This window comes from Abramis brama (assembly GCF_963993115.1).
Source record: "Abramis brama genome assembly, chromosome: 1".
NCBI lineage: Eukaryota > Metazoa > Chordata > Actinopteri > Cypriniformes > Leuciscidae > Abramis > Abramis brama.
The window spans coordinates 73,273,488-73,298,318 of record NC_139963.1 but is presented as its reverse complement, the minus strand read 5'-3'; the positions used below and the strand labels follow the sequence as shown (position 1 = coordinate 73,298,318).

The 24,831-nt window shown below is 38.3% G+C and overlaps 1 protein-coding gene across 1 annotated transcript in view; it reads right to left on the bottom strand.

The window, feature by feature from the left end:
* Positions 1-1,579: 1,579 nt before the first annotated feature.
* Positions 1,580-24,831, bottom strand: part of LOC311094993 (neoverrucotoxin subunit beta-like) — a 34,238-nt gene continuing 10,986 nt past the window's right edge. The window contains exons 3-4 of the mRNA XM_084133267.1: positions 3,776-3,868; positions 1,580-3,348 (exon numbers count right to left, since the gene is read on the bottom strand). Of these exons, the coding sequence (XP_083989393.1) occupies positions 1,589-3,348; positions 3,776-3,866 (1,851 nt within the window). The 5' untranslated portion in view covers positions 3,867-3,868 and the 3' untranslated portion in view covers positions 1,580-1,588. The remainder of the gene's footprint in view (positions 3,349-3,775; positions 3,869-24,831) is intronic.

Here is a 24,831-nt window from a genome sequence, read left to right as displayed (position 1 = left end):
TGCAGCTCATACAGAACGCTGCCGCCAGGATTCTGAGCAGAACCAGAAAATATGAACATATCACACCAGTCCTCAGGTCTTTACACTGGCTCCCAGTTAAATTTAGGATTGATTTTAAAGTATTACTACTGATATTTAAATCATTCAATGGCCTAGGACCTCAATACATTGCAGATATGCTCACTGAATATAAACCCAACAGATCACTCAGATCACTAGGATCACATCAGCTAGAGATACCAAGGGTTCACTCTAAGCATGGCGAGTCTGCTTTTAGCTATTATGCCAGCCGCAGCTGGAACCAGCTTCCAGAGGAGATCAGATGTGCTCCTACTGTAGTCACTTTCAAATCCAGACTCAAAACACTTCTGTTTAGCTATGCATTTACTGAATGAGCACTGTGCCAATGTTCGTCCGAATGTTTGTACTGTATTTTATTCTATTTTTCTAAACTGTTTTAATTATTCTTATTTCTTTTATTATTTTAATTTCTTCTATGTAAAGCACTTTGAATTGCCATTGTGTATGAAATGTGCTATATAAATAAACTTGCCTTGCCTTGCCTTGCCTTAATATGCACAAATAAGTTGTGAAGTGAAGTTAAAAGAACATTTGATGTGTACATTTTTTTATAGATTTATTTGGAGCGCATGTGTGACGAGTGAACCTCGTGGTGATCGTAAAAGGATTGGGTATGTATCATTAATGATAATTGTACACTTCTCAGTTCAGCTTTGTCTGGTCTTGCTGTTCCCACCCAAACTATTCACCCAACTACCTACCTACCTGTTCCCTTACCTGTCACAATCCCATCTTTAATCCTCTTCAGTCTTCAGCCATCCTGTTTACATCTGTCTGCACCTACAAATATAAGAACTGTTGTTCACATGATTAGTGTTTGCTACTTATTTAACTCAGTCACTCACCTGCTTACATCACTTGTTTCCTGCTCTTACCTGGAATAAACAACCTTTGTGGAAGTTACCTTTGTGTTGCACTCTTCTTTTTGGCTTCAAGCGATGTCAGTAATCCACCGCTGGATCCATTTGCTGAACTGGTTCAAGCTCTCCATCAATCATTCCAACCACCCGTTACCACTGTTTCACTCTCTGCATCTGACAGTCCCATGGCCCAACCGGCGACCTACTCAGGCGAGGCGAAGGAATGAAGCAGGTTTCTGTTGCAATGCTCGCTATTCTTATAGTATATATGTTTTGTGTATTGTATTGTGTTTGATGCTTGGCTGAGTATTTTTGGGTTTGATTCTTTGAGTTTTGGATGCATCTGACATTTGACATTGCTTGCCATATGCTGAAACTTATTTTTTTGTGTGTTTGAGATCCTCCGTGATTTGTGGTTGATGTGGCTGTGTTATTTCGTTTTATAATTTTGTATGTAACTAATAGTTCTATTTTCCTTGTGAAAAGATGTTGCCGTATGCTGCAGAGTGACTGATGCAAATAAATAAATAAGCTTCACTGCTGTGATGACCACCAACTTGGTGTCCTCCTCATTCAACCATCATTCAAACACAACTCAGAGACATTTGGGGGAGCACACAGACATATATATATATTTTAGATAAAGATTAATGCAAAGAAATGTGCATATGACACTCACCTGAAGTCTGTATGGGGCCGATAGGTTCACTGGCTTCACTCACTCCCACTTTACCCACTATCCTGTAGTGGATCGAGTACTGCTTTCCAAACTCCAATCCAGTCAGAGTAAAGACTTCCTCAGCTGTGTTTTTGATAATCCACTGTTTCTCAGCGCCAGAATCTGCTTTCTTCTGCTGGTACTCCACTCTGTACCTCACAGTTTCTCCAGTTGGGGACTTCTGCAGTTTCAGGGACACACTGTCCTCCAGGACCTCGATCACTTCTAGTGGAGGAGGCTTCGACACGGGCTGGAACTGTGTGTCTGTCAGCTTCCCTGATTCATACAGATAGATAGAGGAGCCAGGATTGGAGGGATCAGAGATTGCAGAAATAATGAATCGATATCTCTTTTCGTCTTTATTAGCCTCTGAAAAACTTCTGAAAAGAGATAAGTTCTTTCTCATCTTTGAGATGACATCAGGATTGTTGTGCCACTCTACAGATGCAAAAGTGCTAGAATTGTGTTTCTTTCCCACATCTAGCTCTTTAAACTCATCAGATTCCCGAAACTTCTTCATGGCTGAAAGATACGGGTCTTCATACTTCAGAGATGTGAAGGTCAAGCACACCACAACATCAATATCAGGATTAAAGAGGATGATGTTGAGACGGTTTGAGTCTTCAGTATTGATTCTCTCCAGCATCTTGGTTTGAAAACTCAAGAGGTTAACTTCAGCCGTTGCATGATCTAACCACTGGTTAAGCATGCTAGCATTAAAGGGGGAGCTGTTGTGGATCTTCAGGATGTCTTCCAAAGAATTTTGCTCCATCTCTCCTCCTCGTATAGCAAGCAAGACCTTGGCCACTTCTTTCAGGAGCACCGTTTCGTAAGTGCTAAGAGAGCCCTGAAATAAACGGAGCCTCTCTTTGATGTCTTTAAAAACATTTACCATCGGTTTACTAGACAGGTCGTGGCAAGTCCTCTGTACTTCTCCCAGCCCCTCTATTATATCTTCAGTGTTGGAAACCAGACTTGTGCTAACTTCTCTCTCCAACTTAGCAGCTTTTGTATCCAGTAGAGAAAGAGGATAGAGATTGACTTTTATTGGAACTGCATTCTGTGGGTTCTCCTTCAGTATAGTGGGGAGCTTCTTGTACACCTCTAGGGCCTCCATGAAAGTGGTGGGGTTCTGCTCAAGGCAGACGTCACCATAAAATGTGCAGGTGATATTCTCAGCAACTTTCTTTTGAGCATCTGTCATATTTACAGCTCCTTGTCCCTCAATAGAAAATTTAGGAATCTTCTCGACCATGACATTCAGTTCTCCCTCAATCTCCTGCTTTTCTTCGTCTTCTGAAAATTTCCGATCAAACACCATGACGGCCTTAGCTCCGTATAGTACACCTGTGACCACATGAGTTGCAGTTTTCTGGTCAAAGACCTCAGGGTAGGTGATGTGTCTCACTCCCAGATGGCTCATAGTGAGCTTTTCAAATCTTGTGGTTTCACTGTAATACATTGTAACTCTGGACTGATGGTTTGAGGATTTGGTGTCACGCAGGAACTTGGCAGATCCTCCCACCTCCACCAGCCCTCCCAAGAAGCTGGCCTTCAGGGAAGCACTCACATCCAGGAGACTGGACTTACTAGAGAGAGAGTCAGAGCTACTGAACTTCAAATCTGTCATGGGCTGTAGACGGGTGTCCAAATCTGCATCCAGTGACTTCTTATCCCACAGAGTGACACCTGAAATGAGACATGGCTTTAACAGTTAAGTCAAGTCAAGTCACCTTTATTTATATAGCACTTTTTACAATACAGATAGTTTCAAAACAGCTTTACAGAGAGAACAGAAAAGTAATGCAACAAAGTTTATTTCTAGAAGAAAATAGCGCCAACGCTATATATATATATATAGTAGCTCTGGAAAAAAATGTGACGTCATCGTCCAGCTCAGTTCAGTTCTCATATAATGATGTCAATGCAGGCAGATCAATAATATTGTTGAATATTAACGTGTGAGGACGCAATGTCAACATGCCGATTTTGTATCTATAAGACTACTAATTTAATGGTTATGTGTTTTCTCTTAAATCTCTAAATTACCACATTGTTGATTCACATTTGGGTGAAAAAGAGAGTAAAAAGCATTTTAGTAGGTACAATACACCACCTGGAATGAAGGTATCCTTGCGGCAGTCATAAAGTATACCAGGATGCAGAGGTCTTCCTAGAGCTGCCACTTCAATGGTCTGTGATTCCATGGCTGCAGGAAATAACAATGAACAATGGAGATATTTATACATTTGAAGTTTAATAATGAATACTTTATCGTTCTAAAATAATTTTTACTTGTTACTAATTTCATTAGTTTACTAATTGTTTTAACATTCCTTAAAATGCAATATAATTCCGTCTTTCAAAATTTAAAATCATATTAAGGCATAAATCCTTCAGGCTGCGTTTACATGCAACCAAATAATCCGTTAGTAATGGGATTGACGTCTCAATCGCAGAGGCGTCGATTTCGGTGGGGACGGTGGGTACGCGTACCCACCAGATTTTGTCATGAGTAATTTTGTACCCACCACTTTTAACTTCCGTCCATAGTAATTTGACTTTTGGTTCGATTTTTTGACCGTTTTCAGTGGTTATGAGGAGCAATATGAGAGAGAAATTTGGTAATCATTGTCTGACCCAACAAAAATCCATTATAATATTAATTGTATTTTATTTTTCGTGTTCGCATTTATGATGGAAAAAACAACGTGTTAGGTCTTGGCTACGGATTTGACCGCTCTGAAAGCGGCACTAAAAGACTGCTTTAAAACTTTCACAGAGACCTCAAACAGAACAGCTGCCTTTCTTTAAAGTGAATTTCATTTTGTATTAATTGTATCTTAATTTTAATCAATGTTTCATAAACCAATTGCTTGGATTTAATAAATAATAAGTAAATATAGCAGACAATAGATAAGCACGACTCGGAGGCGCCGGCGCGTGAACTGGAGCTGGTCTCATAAATGAATCGAAACTCAGCGTATAAGGAAGCCTACTTGCCTATAGAAGCAGAAGAGTGGGTCACATGTCTAATGCTTTTTGAAAAATTAAGGCTTTCTTCATAAAACGAGTCAGACATCATCACATTTTTGTATACATTTTTATTTATTTACATTAGTAAGCTACAGCAGGCATGGCGCCAGGATTCCAGTTTTGGATGGGCCAGACCAATTGTGGGTGGGCCTTAAATTAAAAACGTTTAATTAAAAACGTTATCTAATCACTGTTTAACCTAATAAAAAGTATTGACTAATATATTGTTATATTATCTGTGCGTATACATAATATAGATTTTAATAGCTTGATGCTCTTTAAATATTTTGTTGCATTGTTAAAAGTTTCGGTGCATAGGACAGACCTATCCGCGATCGCTCTCCATGGTTCTGACCAAAGAAGAGCGCTTTGGAATCTCCATTAGGCATCATACGAATCATACCTGGGCTGCATTTTCCGATAACGTTGTCTCTTAGCGCGCTACGAAGACTCTTAAGGTATAACTTAACCCTCAGAGGTCGGCAATCACGCCGGCGTGATCTGCTCGCTTTTTTCCTTATGAGTTGAATTGAGACCCGAAATACTCTTTTGACTTTGATTTTACAAAACAAGTTTCATACATCAATCGATTCTGTTAAATGTGTATTATTTTTGTGTATACTCACAATAAAAACAAAGTGTTGTGCTTTTTGCCAAATAAAGAAAAATAAAAACGAGGCGAGTTCTGCCTTCTCTCTGTCAGTGCATTCTGAAACGCGTCCGAAAATGAACAATAACTCAGCGAATACTCAGTCAATCAGGCATTCAGACACACAGGCATGAAGCTTGAATTCTCTTCTTTTAAATGAGGTAATTTATATAAACAAATATTCTCATCTTGTGAAATCTGTATTAAAAGAGAGCGATTCCAGTCGAGCTAATTAGAGCTCATTCAAAAGTAATGTGACGCCCACGGAGAGCGCGCGCTATTCAAACGCAAACGGCTGAGGCAATCCACGCAAACCTGTGAACGCCCCCATATCAGCTCGAGAAAACACACAAGTTTATTCAGATCATTACTTGTTTACACCGTCTTGCAGCGCTGTGAGGAATAATAATAATGGAAAATGTCCCTCAGAAGTGCGGGTATATCGAGGAGCGAGCTGAGGAATACTAGTAAGTTTTTTCCTTCTCACGTGAATTTCTTCATGTGGGTTTCTGTTTATGAATGAATGAACGGCAGAGATGCGCGCTGTTTACCACAGCTGGCAAAGACAGTTTAAATTTAAATTGCGTGTGTGAATGAATGATGATGTTTTAGCAAACTGTATTGCTATACTGAGATGAGTAAAAATCGACTGAAATATGTTGAAATAAAATGTAGGCTATTTGTATAAGCAACGTATTAAACTGCAAATTAACAATATGCCCTAATATTTCATGAAAACAACGTTACAGTCAGGCGAAATATGAAAGTAATGAATACATAGATAAAATGTAGGCCTATAATCATTTTTTTTTTTTACAAAGAAAAGAGTACACTTGAAATATTGTTGAAATTGTAATTATTGTTGTAATTGTAACCTTTTTAATAAAATAGCAAAACATATTTACAAGATAGATGTAAGCAAAATCTTAAATGGTCAATATAAGTCTTCTTCTAAATATCTCTTTTGTCCTTGCATTGTGGCTCAGTCAGTGTCACACCTGAATGAATGGCTCATTATGCAGAGTGGGTGGGACATTGTATTCTAAGGTGTAAACCACTCCTCGTTCACGCCCCCCTCGCATATTGGCTTTCCAAGCAAAACCTGTTTTACATCACTTTAAATCAATGTATGGTTTTATGTGAACGATAAAGCAAGACTATTTTCACATAATTTTGAAGAAAAAACTCTAGGCGAGGACATCCATTAGTCAAAAGTCTTATTGCCACATATTTACTATGTGTTTTGTGGCCTTATTTCAGAAATTTTAGTTTTAAGTTTTTTCAATAACCATGCATAAACATTATTCTCTCAAAAATGAAAACATGTACATACACGTGGCTCACATATTATGGTAGCCCTGTTTGTGCTTTATAGAGTGAATTTGCACCTTTGCCATTAACATGTTTATAAGCAACTGAAAAAAGCACAAATGTCAGGGCATGTCAGAACATCTCAAGGGCCCCAAAAACAGCCCAGACCCCAGAGGGTTAACTAAAGGTATACTACCACTAAAGGTATATCATTGCTAGGCGTTGGGTTGGAAAATGTTACGTCAATATTGATTATGAAAGTGAGCATGAAGCATGATAAAGATATAATGCATCATGAGATGCACAATTTGTCTGGAGACATGGAGTGGGTAAAACATGATTTTGACCACTGTAGAAAGACTCTTTTTAAAAGATTTTCGTTTTGTATAAATTGTATCTTAATTTTGATCAATGTTTTATCAACCAATTGCCTGTATTTTTAATAAATAATAAGCTAATATACAGCAGACAATGTAAGGCACCGGCACGATCACTAGCATTGGACGTGAACTGGAGGGGGCCGAAACTCAGCTTGTGCCTCACAGATTTGAGAAACAGGCTATCTATTTTAGAAAGCTTGAAATGTCTACTTTTAAACAAAATAATCGAAACCAAAAGTAATAGGCTACTCTCTGATTATGTAATCCGAAATGTGCATTTCTCTCTGGCGTTCATGGCGAGTCCACATCGTCAACTTCATCTTTGCAGCAACACAGAAAACCCCAGTTTATTAATAAACAATTGAATGTCTCCTTGCTAATTTAGACACATTCATAATCATTACTTTTACCGGTTCTTTGTGGCAGGCTTTATGCGTGCGGTCGTGTGCTTGAGTGCGGCTATATTACGTAAATGCTCATTATCCTGTAGGCTATATAAGTAATTAAATTAATATAAAGGGGATTTGTCCACTAATGGCTTAAATGAACAACTACTAGCCGACTAGGAAAAAAACTTTAGTCAGAGGCAGCCCTTATTCCACATATTTTCGAACCAGCAGGACATCTGTGTTGAGCGAGCGACCCTGAGCTGAATGAGCGAGCGGAGTGGAATATTCAGAAATGCCCTCTCCGCTCACGAGCTCTGATCGGAACAAACCCGAACCACTGTCTGCTGAACTTGCACAGAAACATCAAAATATAACCAGCTTTTTAAAATGGTTTTTAAAACTAAACATTTAGACTATTTGAGCACAAATTATGAGCTTAATGACGATTTTTTATAATTCTTGACACAATTAGAATATAGTAAATGTTTTTTTTGTTTTTTTTGTTTTTTTTAAGTTTTGGGTGGGCCTGTTGAAAAGTGGGGCCATGCCTAAGCTACAGGACATCGTCTTTCAAAACATGACCTGCGCGAAAGAGGAAAAAAAATGAATGCATCATTGTACCCAGCACTTCTGAAAATGCACTTCCGAATGCGTCTCTGTCCCCAGCACATTTCAAACCAAACTGACGCCCATGCATCGGACTTCATATACACACCTTAATCGATCCGATTGAGCTCGATCCAAATTAAATTTTGATAGGATTAAAAGGGGAGGTTTATTCCTTTTCTAATCGATCGAGAGAAACCGTGCACTTCAACCCTATTGCTTTATTTATTGTTCATAAACATTGCAATCCATTAAATAATTTTTAACCAAAACCAATTTTGTGGTGAAATGACATATGCATCTGATTAGTTTGAAGACATATTTTTGTTCCTAATGCATTTTGAGTCTTCCTGCAATACTGCTGAGATCCAAACACCTCATGATCTGTAGGTGGCTGTTACGTCCCGTGTGATAAGTGTGACTTGTGTTTTGGAGTTTGTTCTCTCTCCCTCTGTCTCTTGCTCTTTACTTTGGTTTTCAGCAGGTTGATGCGGGTATTTAATTGTCTCGTTCATCTGTCAATCTTGGAGACGCATACTGACAACATCGTGTGTTTCCTCCAATGAGGGCTCAGAGTGTGGAAATTAAAACTTTTTCTGTGTTTATAGGTACACACTAAATCAAGTTAAACTTACACTTTAAGTAGTGTTACTTTTTTTACACTTCATAGAGAAAACACTGTTAGGGCGTGTGTCCACCAAAGCGTTTTTTCACGCGGCTGGCGTGTTTTTTCAATTGTTTTCAATGGGTGCGCCGCGTTATTAAAATGCCATGAGCGTAACGAGGCGCTGAGCGGTTTTTTACAGGTCGCTGAGAGTTGGAGAATGTTCAACTTTGGGTAAAACGCAGCGCTCATCACTCTCACTTTTTACCCAGCCGTCCAATCACAGTGGAGGTGGGGCGGGACTAATATCACACCGACCAACTGTCACAACATTCCTTCTGTACAACGATGTAGCCGCACTGGCATTAGTAGTACATTTAACATTAGCTCAAATGATCTATAGGGAATTTTAATAATTAATCATGAATATGATTAATATTTTGCATATTACGGTTACATTAATTTATCGAAACTGAAACTAGATCGATATGTATATATGAATAACCAATCACAACGAATTATAATTCCTCATTCATATATCAATAATCTTATTTCAAATCGAAGTTATGGGATAACTTTCAATGGAATTAATTTAGTTATCAAACAATCTGTTTGTCCAGCAAACATTAAACGTAAGATTAACTTATCGACTGCTCAAAGAAAATTATCCTTCTTACAAACGCAAGAAAAAGTATTTTTTTCTGGCCTTGAAAAAAACCCCAACTCGCTGTGTTTATAAAATTAGGTTACTTAAATCGTAACAAGATAAAGCATGCAGCTTGGATCAACAAATCATTGACTTCGTAAAATGAGCATTTAAGACAAGATGCAATCAAGGATATATGGAATTTTAATAATTGGACTAATAGCCTACAACGAACTAAGGAATACAAAATACTACAATTTACACGAGTAAATATGTATGTACAGGACACGTAAACAAAATACAAGACTAAACGAATAACGAAAATGAGAGAGAGAGAGATCGGACAATGAGAGAGATGAGACCGGAAAATGAGAGAGATGAGAGAAAGTGAAACTAACATGTGCGATCAAAGAAAGATCACAGTTAGGCAAAATCGCAGACCAGGTAACCTTTGAGAGCCAACAAGAAATCAGATTACATTGAAAGTTCAATAAACTTATCTTGCAAAATGGTTCTCTTTGTTGCTGAAGAACGCAGAGTCATGCGTGTGTTTCTTTAAGAGCAGGGCATGCTCTTTCGTCTCTTCCTGGCGAGCGCGGTCGCGGGATGTTCAAGTCTCTTTAAAGTTGAAGTTGCCGGCTACGTTTGCTTCGCTGAACGTAGGGAGAGTCCGAAGACGAAAATAAAGAAAAGACTTAATAGAAAAAGAAAAACGGAGAACGCTCCCAAAAAGGGAGCCATATGGATCTTCTCGCTGACAAAGAGGGTTCGTAAAAGTGCAGGAGAGAGTTTTCCAAAGGAGAGAGAGAGAGTGAGAAACAGGCAAGTTCCGTCTTTTGAGGGAATCCCGCCCCATTTTACGGGAAGGGCAAATCATCTGTCGAGATTTTTCGAGCGGGAAGATTCCTGTGTTTGTTGGGAACAGCCTCTTGGCTCGAATTACAGTGAAGTTTGACTTGAGCCTTTCGGCTCCAGAAATATGAAATGTGTGAAACAGTGTACATTACTGCATTCTGCTATCGAAATTCGACTCTTTTAGATTGCGAGGATTACAGAGATATGAAACTTGTCATAGGAAGATTGTAGGAACACCAAGTTACATAAGATATGCATAATTACAAACATTTTAAAGTTCGTTACATGGCTAGACATAAGGTTTACCCAAAATGTGTTGTACACTAGGCTACAAATGGAGATGAAGCTTAAGGAACTAAACACGGTACACACCTGATTTGTCTAACCTTATTACCAAAGTTTACCAGAATACACAAACTACACCACGTAAAAGAAAAATTATGAGATGGGAAATTACATCCATGTTTACATTTCTTTAGTGGTTATACATATAGGAAATGTAGGATTTAAGTAGGAGGAAAGATTAACACTTTAATTCTGCTCCACTCCTAAAATCTCTGTTGCTTGACATTCCATTAGGCAATAAAATAAAGTGGGGGAGGGGGGGGGGGCAATTGCCAGAGAATGTTGGTGAACATTCTCTAACTAAAACACTATTGATTAAAGAATACTTTTCAAAACCACACCTCTATTATAAAGCAAAACTAATCACACATACACATCGGAAGGTATACATTCAAGAGCCATATTTCTATATGAAGTTGCACCCAAAGGATGTTTTGTGTGTGTGTGTGTGTGTGTGTGTGTGTGTGTGTGTGTGTGTGTGTGTGTGTGTGTGTGTGTGTGTGTGTGTGTGTATGTGTGTGTATGTCACATAGAAAGTTTCGTTATCTCTCTGTGGGTCCTTTTGAAGCTCCCCACAGGGAAGAAGAATGTTGGTTTCAGGTTTCTGGAGTATCTCTGAGATGCCAGAAGTGTCAGAAAAGTCCATTTGCTCCAGTCTCTCTGGAGCCGGCGTATGATTTGTAATTTTGAAGTCAAGAGGTTACAAGCTTTAGTAAGCTTAGCAAAGAACGTTTTGGGGAGGAATGTGCTTAGAAAGCACAGAGAGTCCGAATTTGTTAATTCAGAATCAAACGAACGAATGATTCAAATAGCCCAGTCGCTACAACGACATCAACCAGCAGACCTAACCGAACAAAATGAATGGAAAAAAATTTTTTAGTATGAAACAAATTATCTGCTAACTCAGTTACAAGTGTGCTGCGGATATTCTGTATAGAGGTCTGCACGGGCTTTAAACTGAAGCCCGAACCCGGCCCGTACCCGCGATCATTTAACCCGACCCGACCCGACAATTACTTTTACATGTTAAGCCCGAACCCGACCCGAACCCGAGGTCCACTCTGTTTCTCACACCAGCCTACCGAGACTACCATTTTTGCAATATGTTGTACTTAAAGGGGCTATATGCGTTTTTCTGAAATTTAAACTCGCGATTGACACCCGTGGCCAAAAAACAGAACTGCTCTTCCTTTCTGCTCGCTCTCGCAGCGCGCGCTCGTACGTGCACACTTCACAAGTCATCTGCTGCAAGGAGGTCAATATTATGTTTACTGAGGTAAGAACAGTCAAATACATATGTTGTTTGAGATAAGTGTTCTCTTATCATCCATTGCACTGCTTGCGAGTGTAGGCTACTTGCTGACTAGCGGTGGTGGCAGAGTGATCTGAAACGTTTAACATGAACGCGCTTGACGTCACATCCGCAGACAGGGCGGGAAAAATCCGACCCGACAGAAAATAGGAAAAATAGGTAACAGGCTTATAGGTGCACCCACTGTGAGCGGACAAGGTGTCAGTATGCTCATCAGGAGATGTTTGAGTCATAAATGGTAAAATAAAAAGGCTATTGTTACGTTTTTTTGGGGGAAAAAGTTGCATATAGCCCCTTTAATGATTGCTTGAAACGGTAAGGCCATCCTTAAAAATATTTTGGTTTGCCGTAACAGCCAGAAAAAGAAAAAAAAGGTCGGTAGGTCGGTCTGTATTTTTTTTTTCGAGATACAATGTAAAAAAAAAATATATATATAAAAAAATATATATATTAAATAACAATTAGAAAACCTGTATAAACTGAACACCAAAGAATAATATTATAGCGGTGGTAACGTGTTCATGTAACATAGGCTAAGGGTGCGCTGCCAATAACGCGCCTAAAAGCTGTCAGGGAAAAGTAGCCTAATGATTATTAGTATGTCAAATATATCAAGGAGACATTTCAATTGTTTATTAATAATCAAGTGTTTTCTGTGTCAAAGATGAAGTTGACGATGCTGACGCGATCTTCGCAGTAGTGAACGCGCCAGAGAGAAATTCACATTTCATTACATAAGCAGAGCACAGTCTGTTTTCTTTCGTTTTGAATTGTTTTGTTTAAAAGTATACATTTCATGCTTTCTATATATATAATATATGTCTCAAGTCTGTGAGGCAAGTAGCTTATAGCCTATACGCTGTGTTTCGGACCAGTCCAGCTCCAGTTCACGCGCCGGCTACTCCGTGTCCTGATTATATTGTCTGCTTTAGCCTATTTAGCCTCTCATTTATTAAATTCAAGAAATTGGTTAATGAAACATTGATTAAAATTAAGATACAATTAATACAAAACAAAATTCACTTTAAAGACAGGCTTTCTAAAAAACAAACTTAATGAAGTGGTCAAAATCATGTCTGCCCACTCCATTTGTCTCCCGATATTTTCGGGATCATCTTATCTTATTCATGCTTTTCACTTTTCATATAATCTCAACATGAAATTTAAAAAATATATATTATTTTATTTAAACATGAATATGAAACTAAATCGTTTTTTTAATGACTGGGTTACAACACATAGGCCTATTAGCCTACAAAGAAATTTAATGTCGGTGAGTCTTGCCGGTGAGCATGTGAGGGGAGAGATAGGCTACAATTTTAGATCAATCATATTATTTTGCCAATTCTTAATATTTGGTGTTTTAAAATTAAAGTGAAAGTCTGTGAAAGTTTTAATTGTAGTGCCGCTTTCAGAGCTATTTAAACAAATATATCCTTCTCAGTTTGATTTATGAAGGAAGAGAACGGCATCGACAGTCTGTGTATGCACATTGCACATCTGCGCACGCATGTAGCCTACTTTCTCTCTCGCGCGTGCCGGTCACCACAACACAGAAAGCAGGCAAAGCACACGGCACGAAAACTATATATAGCCTATTTAGTTTTTCTTAGTTACAAACCCGAACCCGACCCGAACCCGAGGCTGTTCATTAAACATTAACCCGAACCCGACATTTTTCGGGACCCGTCGGGCTCGGGTCGGGTAGCAGACCTCTAATTCTGTATCATAGCAACGAAGCGTCTCAACTGAAAAAACGCTGCGCTACCAAAACGCTCTCAAGCGCCCACAGCTATGCGTTTTCAGCAGAGCGTCTAGCGTTTTCAGCTGGCTAAAAACATTTTGGTGGACACACGGCCTTAGGCCCCAATCACAACTAATGCGTTTTTTGCAGTGAGAGGCACCATTTTTTAATTGTTTTCCTATGGCAGTAAGCGTTCTGTACTCTGTTTATGCGATCCAGGCGCCTCGCGTTTTACCGCCGGCTGCGCCTCGTGTTTTTGCAGTTGAAGAAAAAGCAACTCCGAGCAGAAAAAGCGCCCGACGTCATCGCGTTTTTTTCCACTGTCCAATCAAATGAATGGAGAGGTGGGCCTTCCGTTGTAGTAATGAAAGCTACAGTTGCCTTGAACGCCAGGAGAGTGCGATGATGGAGGATAAACTCTCTCGCGGGTTAGCAGGAGCTTAACGACTTCACGAACAGTAACTACCACAATGTTAACAGAAAGTAAATAACGATAATAAAAGGCTGATTTGACGTTTACTTGACTGAAAGGACAGCTGTTTCAGTGGTTGCCTATAGCAACAACAAAAAAACGCAGCGCACTGCTCGCTCTGTGTGATCGCTCACACTGCTTTGTGCGCCTTGGGTTTTGGACCATTAACAGCAAAACTGTGTTTTTTCCCCCTCACAAGCTCCATTTACACCAGGTGTGTTGAAACTACACTAGGTGTGTCAATAGATTAACACCAAGGGAGTTTTTTCAACACTAATATAGTGTTCATACAAACCCTGATTGAGGTACATAAATGTAATATGTATTTGGTTGCATTCTGACTAAGAATACAATCTGTCCAATTAGTTAAACAAGCCATTTAAATTGAGTTGTTTCCAGTATCGACCTTAGGACTTGAGGAGTACAGTGGCGAGAAGCTTAGTTAGTTAAACTTTATTGTCCTTAAAGGCAATTCTTTGTATAGACAGCAGTAGGAGCGTATACACATACACATATTAACAACACAACACAACACATCAATTACCTTGAATTACAAAAAATCGTTTAAAAACTTAATTGCCGCCGGTATGAAAGAATTTCTATGTCTATTTGATTTACACAAGGGGAGTCTAAATCTCCGCCCTGAAGGAAGGAGTTGAAATTCAGCACACAATGGATGAGTAACATCAGAAAGCACTACCTGGCCCTTCCTAATTGTCCTGCACTCATAAATCTGTGAGATAGTCCTTAAATCGGTCCCCACTATCTTACTGCACATTGTCACAATGCTTGTCAGCTTCCTCCTGTTCTTTAAATTAAGGTTACCATACCAGCAGACGATGGAAAAACTTAAAATGGCTTCAATGAAGCATGTATAAAACATTTTCATAAAAGAAACATCCATGTTAAAAAGTCGAAGTTTCCTTAAAAAATGCATACGCTGAAGAGCTTTTCCTCTAATTATATCGGTGTTTTCCTCAAATTGTAGTTTATCGTCAATTATAGTCCCTAAATATTTATATTGTTTGACTACTTCTACCTGCTGTCCCTTTATGATAGAAGGCAACACAGGTGCAGAGCTCTTCTTACGGAAGTCAATAAGCATCTCTTTTGTTTTTGAAGCATTAATATTTAAAAATGAATCATCACACCATTGAATAAAATTATCGATCACTGGCCCAACATCTGGCTCAGACTCACAATCACAGAGTCGTCCGCAAATTTAACAATGTATCTCCCATTAAAAACACTACGACAATCATCGGTGTATAAAGAAAACAAAAGAGGAGACAAAACGCAACCTTGTGGCGTACCCGTGGAGGACATCAAAATATTCGACACCGCTCCATTGACCCGTACTCTTTGGGATCTATTAGTTAAAAAATCCACCAACCAGCACACAGTATTTAGATCTAGTTTAAAAGTATCAATCAAAGCTATGTGTTTTGTCACTACTATTGTGTTTCATTGTGGATATTATGTCTCTTTGAATTTTGTTTGTTTTTCAAAGTTGTTTTTGTGTGTTTTAAATGTTCTTTTGTAATCTAATCTGGGGTTAAACTTTATAGGATGGCTCTGGGCTGACAACAGTTAACGAGTATCAGCCAGTAAGCGGTTGCCATCATTGTGCGACAAACTGATTCTTTCTGGCAGCATGTGATAAGTGTTTAATCGACAGACCATTACGTGGAATGTGTATGTGTGTGTTTGCTTGTGTCTCATATTGTTTTGCTTTCCATTCAGAATTGGGGTCCTAGTACTAGCCAGAGTCCTCTGTGTGTGGTGGGGGTTCGGCTATTGGTCTGCAGTGTTCACAGCGGGTGGTTTGGTGTTGTGTGGTGAGAGCACGAGTAGTTGCAGTGTTTATTGGATAGTCAAGACAAATCCCCCAATTCTGAAATGGTGAAACTGTGTGTGTGAAACATGTTCTATGGTTGATGTATTCATTTTAATGTTTGTATATTAAAATTTACTAGTTTTGTATTTTATTGTATGTGGTTAGGAATAAAATTGTGAAACGCTTTATCATTGTCTGATATCTGTCTCAGCCACTGCGTATCTGTGTGCACTTGATGTACCTGTGGGTCCCCGGCCAATTTACGGGGTGGCGTAGTCGGTTTAGTGTATTAAGCTTGTGGTGTCATAGTGCCTGTAGACTGAATACTCTTTTGTTTATGTTTGTGGAACCATTAAAAAAAAAAAAAAAAAAACCTTGTGGATACTTCAGTTAATGACACACAATATTTAAAATCAAGCCTATGTAATGTGTCTTATATTGTGTGTTTGTATTTTATCTTGTGGACTAGGCTATTAAACATATGTTATGTGGCAAAGCTTTTTCAGGTCGGTACTGAATAGAAACAATGTTTTTATGATCCTTCTTATTAATAAATAAATAAAAATAACATTTTGGAGATTCTGCAAGGTGTATGTAAACTTATGAATAAAGTGTAAATGTAACAAAAATCATAACATTATTAGAAGCCAAAATGTTGCAATGGTTATCACTTTCTCATGTTGCTATGGTTACTATGTCAGTCATCGCAATTTCATGACTCACAGGACAAAAATTTAGTGGATTAACTCCCACATTTAAATGCAGTTATCACTCTTTATAATCTACAGTGTGAACGTAACCACTGGTCCTCTAGAAGCATGAAAAACAAAACTATTATTTTAATTTCAGAGAAATTCCAATTTTTAATGTTAAATGTTGCCTGTCAATGACGCAATATCCGTGCTATCCTTGGTTTCCGCAATATCACTTGGACAAATGCGAAAGTGGTGGTTATAGCTGTTGTGTACATCATGGATCACGATTACTCTGTATATCTCTGATTTCAGAAAAATCTACTTTTTGAACTCCTCATAGTCCGTTTGTCAAATTCACTTGAAACTTGTCATGCATCATCAAGGGACCCTCATGGCAAAATGTTGTCAAAAGAATTATGATCAGTGATTCACGCTCGCCATGGGACGCCAAAACGTTTGAAGTAGGCGGGGCCACTTTCACTAAAATGGCTATAACTCTTGAAAGCATTGAGATATTTTCACCAAACTTGTTATACTCATGTACGAGCTCATTTTGTGGTCACACAAAAAAATCCACAGCGGTTCACCACTTGGTGGCACTAAAATACGAAAAAGGCATAAAACAGCTTACAACTAAGCTACTGTTAGTCCGATTGACTTGAAAATGGGCATGCAGTGTCTTTGTCCAGGGTGCCATGCCTTTCTATGAGGACATTGGCGAATCTCGAAAAACTTGGCCGCCATTAGCCAGTGAAGTTTGAGCACCTATTACACAAGGTTAACGAAGGTTGATCGGAACAAAACATGGTGGGCATGTTCAACTCATGGCCCTAGAGGTCTGTAAAATTTTTGAAAGAAATCGGCCACTAGGTGGCACTAACGAGTTTTATGTCTCTGTAATCACGTAGTGTTTTACACATCCACACAATATGCCTATCATTTGATAGATCTCCTCATACTGAACAACTTTGCCTCAAAAACCACTGCTGTCAATCAAATAATTTGTTAAATATTTGTGATTATTTGAAAATTCCACTTTTTCGAATTCCTCATAGACCGTTTGAGGGACTAAGGACCCGCATGGCAAAAAGTTGTCAAAAGAATTTTGACCGATGAAACCGTTAAGCAGATACAATTTTTTATATATTTCTGGTATGGCCCATTGTGAGTAACATGTCTATATATTGTGTGCACAAAGTAGAAACTTCACAAAACTGTGTAGATATGGAGAACAACTGATTTTGAAGAAACGTGCCAGGTTTCAAGGATTTCTGATGCTCAGAGGGCTCACAGTACATTCTATCAAACATTTAAACTGAAGATAAAGAGTCCTTCAGGTCAATCGCTACGAACCAATCCTGCGGCTGGATGCATTCGAAAATGCGTTTGGCCATGAGCATCTTGAACGGGATCCCTTGAACTTCCTTATATACCCACGAGGTAGGCCGAAGTTACGCATACAAATTCCGCAAACCCATGGCATTTCCACTGCCATTGGCTCGTTTTGTAATACTCGAAGGTGATAGGCTTCTAAGCGAAACCCCTATTTCGTCGTCACTGACGTAACTCGTAGTGACCATGAAAAGGAAACAGGTCTTCTCTGTCGTACCAGCGTCAGTTGAGAGTGTGTGTCTGACGTTGGATGAAAGCCTTACGACAGTCGAGTGTCTCACAAAACAAACCAATGTACAAGAGTCTGATGAGAAACACTCCTGAAACTGTAACTAATAAAGGTGCTTTCAAATGATTCCACAGTGGCCCCAATATTGATCCGAACCATGCATCCCACTCAGAGGAGAAAAAACATGATCCATATGGAGTTTAGCCAAATTGTGCCCTGCTCTTCCAGTGTTGTCTGGGATATATGAACATGTAACAGGTGCATGTTCCTCCCTGGGATCAGAGGCGGCCTTACCTATGTTTCACCCGTTTAAATTGAAACAGGCCCCGCCCTCCAAGGGGGGCCCCAACAGACCAGCAAAATCCCATTAATTTTCTCCGTAGGATACTGATTTTCAGACATAATGTCTAAACCAGGGGTGTTAAACGCCAGGGGGTTCAGTCCGGCCCGGGGAATAAATCTGTAATATGAAAAAAATCATTTTTATTTTCGGCGGATGTTCGGCGCTTCAACAGCAGATGGTAGCACTGAGCTTCAGGATCTGAGTGGCGTTTAGTTCTATCAGTTTACTTTTCTGTTGCCCCTTGCACCCTCATCAGTCAAAAAAGAGAAAAGTGGACACAGAGTGTCAGATTCTTCAAGAAAAATAGACCTCTTCCTATATGTTCACGGAGGTGAATGGGAAACCCGTGTGCCTGGTGTGCATGCTGCAAGTTTCGGTGCTTAAGGAATATAATATTCGGCGCCACTATGAAACTCAGCATGGTGAAAAATACAACAGCTTGCACGGAGAACTGAGAAGACAGAAGGTAAATGAAATGTTGGTGGGTCTGAGGAAACAGCAATCTGTTTTCACCCGGAGCCGAGAGGCCAGTGATGCTGCAGTGAAAGCCAGCTACCTAATTGCTAGCGAAATCGCATTAGCATCAAAGCCGTACCGTGAGGGGGAGTTCGTCAAAAATTGCATGCTGAAGGCTGCTGAAATTGTGTGTCCTGAGAAGCGACAAGCTTTTGCCAATATTAGCTTGACGAGAAATACCGTGGCAGACAGGATTTCGCAACTATCGGCAGATTTGGACAGCCAACTGAAACGTAAAGTGGAGTCATTTCTGGCATTTTCTGTTGCAATTGATGAGAGTACTGATATTACGGATGTCGCTCAACTGGCCATATTCATTCGTGGAGTTGATGAGACTTTGACTGTCACAGAGGAGTTTCTTCTGTTGGTGCCTATGACCGACACCACAACAGCTGAGGACATTTTCCGCTCAGTCGTTGGAGCGCTGGACAGAGCCGGGGCGGACTGGTCCCGCGCCGTAAGCCTGGCTACAGATGGTGCGCCGTCAATGATTGGGGAAAAAGGCAGGTGTTGTGACAAAGTTCAGAGAGAAAGTACAAGCCGCAAATGGAGGGGGTGATTTTTGGACATTTCATTGCATTTTGCATCAGGAGGCATTATGAATGTGGATCCTTTAGACCAATATCAGTTCTTAACGTGGACTATAGATTATTCACCTCTATCATGGCCAAAACACTTTATAATAACTGCACACTATTAATCATTAGTTAAGCATTAGTAAACCGTTAATTCATCATTTATAAAGCATTAATAGACATTAATAAGCAGTTTATAAATACAGTTATAAATGCTGTATTCTTGATTTAAAAGCATATCTATAGTGTGTTTAATAATTGTATTTTCATAATTTATTAATGATCACTTTATCATTTCTAAATTAAGTATTGCATTATTTACAAACCAGTTATTTAGGAGTTGTCAGTGGTTCATATGATCACTTAGAAAGTGTAAGTAAATGATTAATAAACTATTTAAATGTACATTTATACATCTTATTTTTCAGACATATAGTAATAGTTACTTAGTGTGTTAATAAATGCTTTATTAACACATATTTCTACTGTAATTCAGGGTTAATTCAGGTAGATATAAAGCATTTAGTAGTGGTCAGTTAGCTATGTGTGTGAGCTTGTCTAAAGTGAGGACTAGTTATGCCTTGTAAAGCATTTACAAAGGAGATTTAAAGGCTGTTAAATATTTCTATGTTCTGTATCAGTGTGTTGTGTTTCTTTCCTTTTTCTGTTTAGAAGATCACTGTTAAATCTCCTTTGTAAAAGCTTTATAAGGCATAACTAGTCCTCACTTTAGATGAGCTCACAAAATAGTTAACTGACCACAACTAAATGCTTTATAACTACCTGCATTTACTACATTTACTTACACTTTCTAAGTGATCTTATGAATCAATGACAACACCTAAATAACTGGTTTGTAAATAATGCAATACTTCATTTAAAAATGATAAAGTGATCATTAATAAATTATGAAAATACAATTAATAAACACATTATAGATATGCTTATAGATTAAAGATATATCAAGATTAAAGCATTTATAGCTGTATTTATAAACTGCTTATTAATGTCTATTAATGCTTTATAAATGACGAATGAACTGTTTACTAATGCTTAACTAATGATTAATAGTGTGCAGTTATTATAAAGTTACCAAATTTTTACCTAAATTGATACATAATGATCAGACAGGCTTCGTACGACAACGTCAGACACAATAGAATATACGAAGGACACTACACATCATGAATCATATACAAAAAAAATATATGGAATAGTGATAAGCATAGATGCTGAAAAAGCATTTGATTCAGTTAATTGGACTTTTATTTGGATTACACGACACAATTATAAAAACTATACAGCCTCTATATGATAAACCCACAGCTAAGATCAAAATCAATGGATAATAATCAAATAGTTTTACCCTAGAAAGGGGTTCGAGGCAGGGTTGTGCACGGTCACCATTACTTTCCGCACTATATTTGAAGCCATTAGCTCGACACATCAGACAGAACGAGGATATCATTAACATTAAAGGAACAGAACACAAACTCGCTTGTTATGCAGATGATATTCTGATATATTTAGGGCAGCCAACATATTCATTACCAAAACTGATGCAGTCACTTGAAACATATGGCCAATTATCAAATTATTATAAAATTATAAAATAAAATAATAATAAATTATTATTAAGAACACAGGCAAATCAAATGTCATTGCAATCATGTTTATTAAAGGAAATTTGCGCACAATATTGGAAATAATTACATTTTAAACCATGAAGGCGAGCCAGTGTATATTTATTTATTTATTTATTAACATATCTTTATTGCGAGGATTAACCCCTTGAGATGAGACATCTCGTTTTCGAGGGGGTCCTCCAGTACATCAAAGCAAAAAATAACCAAAACAGCAGAGCAAATATCACGGTCAAAGACAGCACAACAAAACACAACAACACACTCACACCAGCTCACAATGCTCAACCCCACCCCACCCAGCACGAACCCCACAAGTGACATGACAAAAAAAAACAACCACATGACTAGCATTGCACAAGATCAAGGACTAAGAGTAACACAAACAAGAACATTGATGATGATAAAAAACAATAATAATAATAAATAAATAAATAAAAATGAGGACATAAAAATGAGAAATAGTAAACACATGACCAATAAAGTCCAAGGTCAAACAAACAAAACTAGAAACAAAGACAAATGTTCCGAAGATGTTCCCCGAGAGCCCTTCGGAACGCTGTAAGTGAAGTTAAAGAACGGATAGAAAATGGAAGATTATTCCAATCATATGGAGCCTTAAAACAAAATGCATATTTCCCTACCTGTCTTTTAACTCTAGGAACAACAAAAAAGATCTGATCATTGTGTCGCAGGCTGTATAGCGAATTATAAAGCACTAAGTGTTGCTTGAGATAAACTGGATAATTAAAGTAAAAACTTTTAAAAATAAACTGTAGCCAGTGATACTGTCTCCTGGCAGAAGGGGCAAACCAGGACAACTGTCTGTACAACACACAGCGGTGTGTCCTAAAGGGACAGCGGAGAACAAAACGGCAAAGACTGTTGTAGACCACATCAATGGAATGCAAACAAGAAGCAGTAGTGTTCTGATAAATAATATCGGCATAGTCCAAAATAGGCAGGAGCAGCTATAAGACTATTCTTTTCCTGACCAGAAAATTAAAACAGTTAACAGATTGATAAAGTATTTTAAGACGAGAGTTAAGTTTGTTTGTCATTGCTTGTACATGAGTTTTAAAAGATAAATCAGTTTCCAGCCAAACACCAAGATACTTAATGGTCTCAGTTGACTCTAAAGGAGAGGAGTCGAGAAAAAAAAGATTAAGGTTGTTTTCACCTATATCCAAGGCTTTTCTATGAAACAATAAAGAGAAGGACTTTGATTTATTAAGGAGAAGTTTATTAACCAATAGCCACTGCTGTACAGAATTGAAGTCGTGCTGTAAAGAGAGGTTTATCCCGGAGATGGTAGGTTTACTACAGTAAATGACTGTATCATCGGCATAAAGATGAATATTACAGTCTGTACAGCATAAAGGCATCATTAACAAAGATAGAAAATAATAAAGGTCCCAGAGAAGAACCTTGATGAATGCCTTTCACTATGCCTGTATAATCAGACTGACAACCCCTGTAGGACACACCCTGACGACGATGATGAAAATAACTATTAAACCAGAGTAAAGATGATCTCGAGAGGCCAATAGCATGCAATTTATCCAATAGAAGATAGTGATCAACTAAATCGAACGCTTTGGAGAGATCTAAGAAAATGGCGCACCAGTACACAGATTGTCATCAAAGCTAGAAAATATATCATTAGAGAGTTTTAAGAGAGCAGTGGTAGTGGAGAAATATTTTCTAAAACCTGATTGGCATTGAGTAAGTAAATTATTATCAGATAGATAGTCCGATAATTGATTAAAAATTATTTTCTCAAAGACTTTAACCACACTATTAATTATTGATATTGGCCTATAATTGTTCAGAACTTGTAAGTCTCCACCTTTGTGCAAAGGAATGACTTTAGTACATTTCCAAGCGAGGGGCACTTCACAGGTATCAAATGACATGTTAAAAAGCACAGCCAGTGGGGGTGATAGCACATGCGAGGCAAGTTTAATAAACTTACCCTCAAGGCCATCAGGGCCAGGACCACTGCTATTGGAAAGCTTATTAATGGCCTGTTGAACATCCGTTGATCTGACCTGTCTAAATTTGAAAGAGCTACCGCAGGGTTGGCTATTAAGCCTCGGGTCTGCATCAAAAACAGGAGGTTGAACAAGCGGTGTTTGAGAAAAAAGCAAACTAAAGGCATTGGAAATCACGGCTGGATCATTAGTTATTTCATTATTAATTATCATATTATTTGAAGTATTATTGGACTTACCAACTAGGGTGGTAACTCTCATCCAGAATTGCTTTGGGTTACTTAGATCATTTGACAGACTATCTCGGTAATAGTTAGCTTTAGCATTTCTTGTTTGAGTTGTACATAAATTTCGTAATCGTTTGCATTCCTCCCAGTCATCAGGCAGTTGTGTATGTTTATGTTTAACCCAGGCCCTATCCCTCTTTTTAAAAAGATTAATAAGATCACCATTAACCCAAGGCAGATGATGGCCTTTAACCTTAATGGATTTCCATGGAGCATGTCTGTCAATAACTAGCCCAACTTCAGTATAAAAAAAATCCCATGCAGCTTCAACATCAGGAATTAAGTAAAGCCTGTCCCAATTTATCCTTCGAAGGTCATCAACAAATAAATTATTATTAAATAATTTAGTTTCCCGTACCTTGATATATTTAGGTGGAAGATGAGGAGTTGCAATTTTCCAGATACAATGGATAATGGAATGATCGCTAAAGCAGTCAGAGAGAACTCCAGAAGTCATTATTCTGTTTGGATGAGAAACAAGAATCCAGTCAATGAGAGATTTAGAGTTAGAGCCGACTCTAGTGGGCTCAGTGATGATTTGAGTCAAATTAGCACCATTAACCATATTACGTTCTGTAAATGTAGAAGAATCATTCCAATTTAAATTAAAATCCCCCAACAGAATAATTTCTCTTGAGTCTCCCAATAATGATACCGTAGCTAAAATGTCCTTAACAGACTCTAATTTAGGAGTTGTAGGTGGTCGATAAATATTGCCTATTATCAAATGTTTATTTTCATGAAGAATTACCTTAACAAAGAGGCCTTCAAAAAGCTCAGGTTTCACCTCAGGAATAATTAGCTGTGAACTCAGATTAGATGAAATATAAGTAGCGACTCCACCTCCCCTGGATCCTCTGTCAGCCCTATACATTACATAATTTTCAAGGTGAATAATAGCATCAGTAATATTATTAGTAAGCCAAGTTTCAGATAAAGTGATTATATTGGGATTGTTATAGGATAGCCATGCTCTAAGCTGATCAATTTTAGGGAGTAAACTACGGATGTTAAGATGGATAGCATGGAGACCTTTACCCATAAAATATATATTTGTGATCATTGAAAATAGAGCTAACTAACCTTGTAAGGTAAAAATTGTGAAAGTGAAGACGAGGTGAACATGAGAGCCAACACCATATACACACACACTCAACCATACCCACATTTTAAAAAAAACAACAAAAAAAACAATAACACAAAGATACACACACAAAAGCAAAATAACAAATTAAACTAAACTGTCTTCATTCACTCCCCTGATTATAGAACCACTGAGTTACTTCCAGTAACACAACTAAGTGCTTCAAGA